This window comes from Apaloderma vittatum, unplaced genomic scaffold (genome assembly GCF_000703405.1).
Source record: "Apaloderma vittatum isolate BGI_N311 unplaced genomic scaffold, ASM70340v1 scaffold10355, whole genome shotgun sequence".
NCBI lineage: Eukaryota > Metazoa > Chordata > Aves > Trogoniformes > Trogonidae > Apaloderma > Apaloderma vittatum.
The window spans coordinates 11,998-16,086 of NW_009717631.1; the positions used below are offsets into that span (position 1 = coordinate 11,998).

Below are 4,089 nucleotides of genomic sequence, written 5' to 3' on the forward strand. Positions count from 1 at the left end.
CTTTCCCAATTCCTCCTGATGTTAATAAGTTGCATGTGTTTGCCCAAAGCACTGCTGTGTTTTTTAGAAAAATCCAGGCTCGTTGACACCAGCTAGTTCAAAACAGGAAAGTAAATCACTTTGATTTCTGAGTCCCTACCTCCCAAAACTACCCAAATAAAAAAAAAAAATTGGAAAGCTTGACAGAGTTCACATTTTTTCATTGTATATGGTCAGTCAGTAGTACACAGTAAACTATTTATCTGCTTATTCTCATAAAATAAGCCTTTTATCTTTGGACTATGTCACATGCAGCTGTAAATACAGAAGATAAATCATTAACTAGAAAATACAGCATATTTTTCCTGAACAGTTTTAGACACAGCTTTTGGGAATATTCATACATTTTATATGTTTTAAAATTTTAGTATGCCTCATCAAAACATTGCTGAAGTCACACTAAGAAGAAACTGGAAAACGAGTATTTGTCTCAAAAAACTTTCCTCTCCCTGCCCGTGGGCTTGTGTGTCAGTGCTTTTTTCTTTTAAATTGCTTCCAGATTTCTTCTTCCATGCAGACCAACACAGTCTGTGAGATGAAAAAACTCAATAAAGTTCATATTAAATAGCCAGTGGAGAGCAAAGCTGAAGGTCAACAAGCTTATCTATGCCTGATGCAAAAGTAGACTGGAATGAGAACAGGACAAGCACAGGTAACAGAATCGTCTGAATCATCAATGCTGGAAAAACTGGGCAGTTAAGGACTCTGCCTTTCAGAACACCAATAGGGGATTTAACTTTATTTGAGCACTGTACTTACAGCTTGCTGCGTGCTTCCATTCTTTATTATTTCCTGAACTTTTTTTTACTGTATCATACATTAGCCAAGTACACTTCCCCAATGCACATCAGGTATTATTAAAATTCTGATTCTATCTGTTTGCACCCCAGCTTCAACAGATTCAGTATTGCTACCTGTGAAATTACACTTTCCTTAAGTGTTTCAACAGGAATTTTTGCATTTGTACTAAATGTCAAGAAACTGGGCAGTGAAACTGTTGCTTCATGTGTAGGAATTCTCAGACTAACAGGTAACTAACCGCTGATGTCCCAGCTGTTACCATGCATTGCATTTTACCTGGGGTTCCAGATAAAGCAGCTTGAGCTCCTGTCAAAGTCAAAAGGCCGCCTTCTTTCAGATGTTTTGTGGCTAGGTGGCTGGAAATAGTTGATGTCCAAACACTCTGCTTCCACATCAGATCACAGTTTTTGTATAAAGCTGGTTAGGAAGAGAATTATTGAAACTAACTAAAGACGGAATACTTCTAACCCTAATTTCCTTACTAGCACACAGACCACAACAGAACTATAAAAACATGTTTCTACCATTTTCTGGTTCCACATTGTATAAAATATCAATTTAGGCCTTTTGTAACCCCCTTCTCTTTGGGCTCCGAGTCCCAACTCTACAGCAGATATTCTAGGCAATTATCTGTTTTCCCACTACCAGAAATAAAAAAAACCAAACACTAGAGAGTTCCATTAGCTTTCCATTAACGGTTCAAAGATTTCTAAGTTCTTGAAACTCCTGCAGAAGTTGCTTCAGTCTATGTCAACGATCTCAAAATGCTCACATTAGCCTCATCTCACCTTGTAGCAGCAGGATCCGTCTCTTTCCGTAACTTCCTCACTGGCTGCAAAAGAGCTATGTTCCACTAGTATGCATAGAAGACTCCAAGAGATAAAGGAGTTGAACAAAAAACATTTCTTATCACCAGATTACTTCACACACTAAGAAGCAATCTGTCTGTGACAGCAATAAGCTGGCATGGAATATCAAAGGAGCACGCATCTGCACTGTGCCAAGCGTGCCTTCCAGTCCCTACGTGCTGGAGTGCAACCTCTGGTAGGCAGCCTGCGGGGGGAGGTACGCCTACAAATTCAGATGAAAGCAAAACCTGAACTTTGTTCACTGTTTTTATTATCAATATCTGCATGTGAAAAGACAAAAGTCATTAACTAGCCTTGTCAAAGATCTTAGTATTTATAAAGAACAATTTCCACAAGACAAGACGGAATAAGCGCAAGTAACTCTGATGTAAGCCAATCGCCTATCCTGAGATAGCCAGTTACCCAAGAACATTACTATAAATCATGGTTATGATAAAATAGCTTATTTTAAATATAGCTCACACTAACAGCAATCTAACATAACGCAACTGTGGTGTAAGTGTGTATGCCTTTCCATACTGTCTGTCTTAAAATAAATCTTTGCCTGTAAAGTCCAAACTGGAAGGGGTGAAGAAAAGCACACATTTTATCAGATTCATTCTAGACAGAAAACAAGGTGTTTTGTGGTTTTTTTTTCTTCTTGTACCTCTGCAGTAGTGGGTAAAGTATAAAATTTCATTATGAATATTACATTTTTTTTAAATGGAAGGGTCTTTTTCTGTAGCATGATCTCAGGTCATCAGACAGCTCCTTCTGATATTGTATGGCTAAGAGAACTGCAGGAGGGAACTTTTAAGCTATAAAACAATGAACTGGGAAACAACATTGATGTTTCTACCCAGCCACTGTCTTATATAAATTGCCTGACACAAGTAACCTCAGCAAAAGTTAGTTCATAGATAATAATGCTGAACTCCTTCATAAAGGGCATCAAGATTTTTCTGATGAAAACTGGTTCATCAAAAAGCATTACTGCTCTGTGCAAATTTTACAGAGAGCAAAAATTCAGAGGAGCACCAAGAAGCATCGTGACTGCAATGTCTGAGTCTTTTGGACTCAGGAAGTTAAGGATTCCTTTCAGATTTCATTCACGAGTTCACTTAGCATGTATGTGCCAAAGGCTTACATTTAGCTTTGGCGCTGCCTCCGGCCCATCCTCCTGCGACACACAAGATCGCATCCACCTTGTCTTCACCAAGAAGTTTTCCAACCTCCATTGTCACCTTCAACACACAGAATAAAAAACAAACACTAAAGGAGTACATTTCAAGACTATCTTAAAGTTACTTTTTTCAATTATCTAGTTGACTAACGAAACACACCGCAATCTAAACAGCTGCAGAAAAATAAGGTTTATGATCTATGAACTGAAAATAATTGTGTTGAAAGATAACAACAGATGAAAGTCAGACTATACAGCGCGTGACGTCATTGGAAATAACTTGCAGGGGACTGAAAGATCTGACCCTTGCCTATAACATTAATGAAAATTTTTGTTTGTGACCTTCTTGACGGGATCTTCTCTGGGTATGGTGCTGTTAAACATGGGAAATGAAACTCCAGGTCTGATCAGGACTACTGGTATCCCTTTTAATGACAGTGCAAGAAATTAAAAACTAAACATTTTTCTTCTTACTGCTTCTGTCTAGACCACGACCATCAACTTGATGCGTATTTGAGCTTGTACACTTCTACACATCTAGTATCTTTTTCAAACACAAGACTTCACAGTCAGTATTGGAGTTGCTGGCTATGTTTAAAGCAAAGAATCGAACTCTCAACAAAAGAAAAAAAATCCACTGGTTTTCACAAAGATTTGGTGTTGAAAAGTAATGCTGCAAACATTACATATTGGTCTTTAAAAACCTTAAGACTTGTGTAGACATAAAGAAAACAGTTAGTGATTCAGTTCATCAGCAAGAGAAATGGGTTCAAAAGTTAAAATTAAAAAAATTAAATAATCGTCTCTTTTGAGAATTAGGCAACATAGCTAGCTTGGATTTTCCCCTGTTTACCTTTGTGGAAACCAGTGCATTCTCTAGGAATCCCACTGGGGCTTTGGGTTGGCATCCTTCGAGTACACCATCTACCCACGCACAACACATTTAGGACTTAGGACATCAGAAAGACATGCCACGTTTCGAGATGCCCTAATCCACCTTCATTACACTCCTCTGGTTAAGTCCCCGACTCTTCAAGTCATCAAGAGAAACATAATGTGAAACTGCCTTATGTGCAGGTCCTCCAAAATCCCAGCTCAGGCTCCTGATGCATGTTCCCGCACGCATGCAATTGAAAGGAAAAAGAATCTTGGGGCCGGCGGCGCTGCAGCCCTACGGCCACCGGCTGCGCTCCTCAGCCCCACCGCGGCGGCTGCTTC

The 4,089-nt window shown here is 39.1% G+C and overlaps 1 protein-coding gene across 1 annotated transcript in view; it reads right to left on the minus strand.

Moving 5' to 3' along the window:
- Nucleotides 1–2,932, minus strand: part of QDPR (quinoid dihydropteridine reductase) — a gene marked incomplete at its 5' end in the record, with an annotated part of 8,234 nt that extends 5,302 nt beyond the window's left edge. The window contains 2 exons of the mRNA XM_009869975.1: nucleotides 1,117–1,257; nucleotides 2,836–2,932. Coding sequence (XP_009868277.1) covers nucleotides 1,117–1,257; nucleotides 2,836–2,932 — 238 coding nt within the window. The remainder of the gene's footprint in view (nucleotides 1–1,116; nucleotides 1,258–2,835) is intronic.
- Between the last annotated feature and the right edge of the window lie 1,157 nt (nucleotides 2,933–4,089).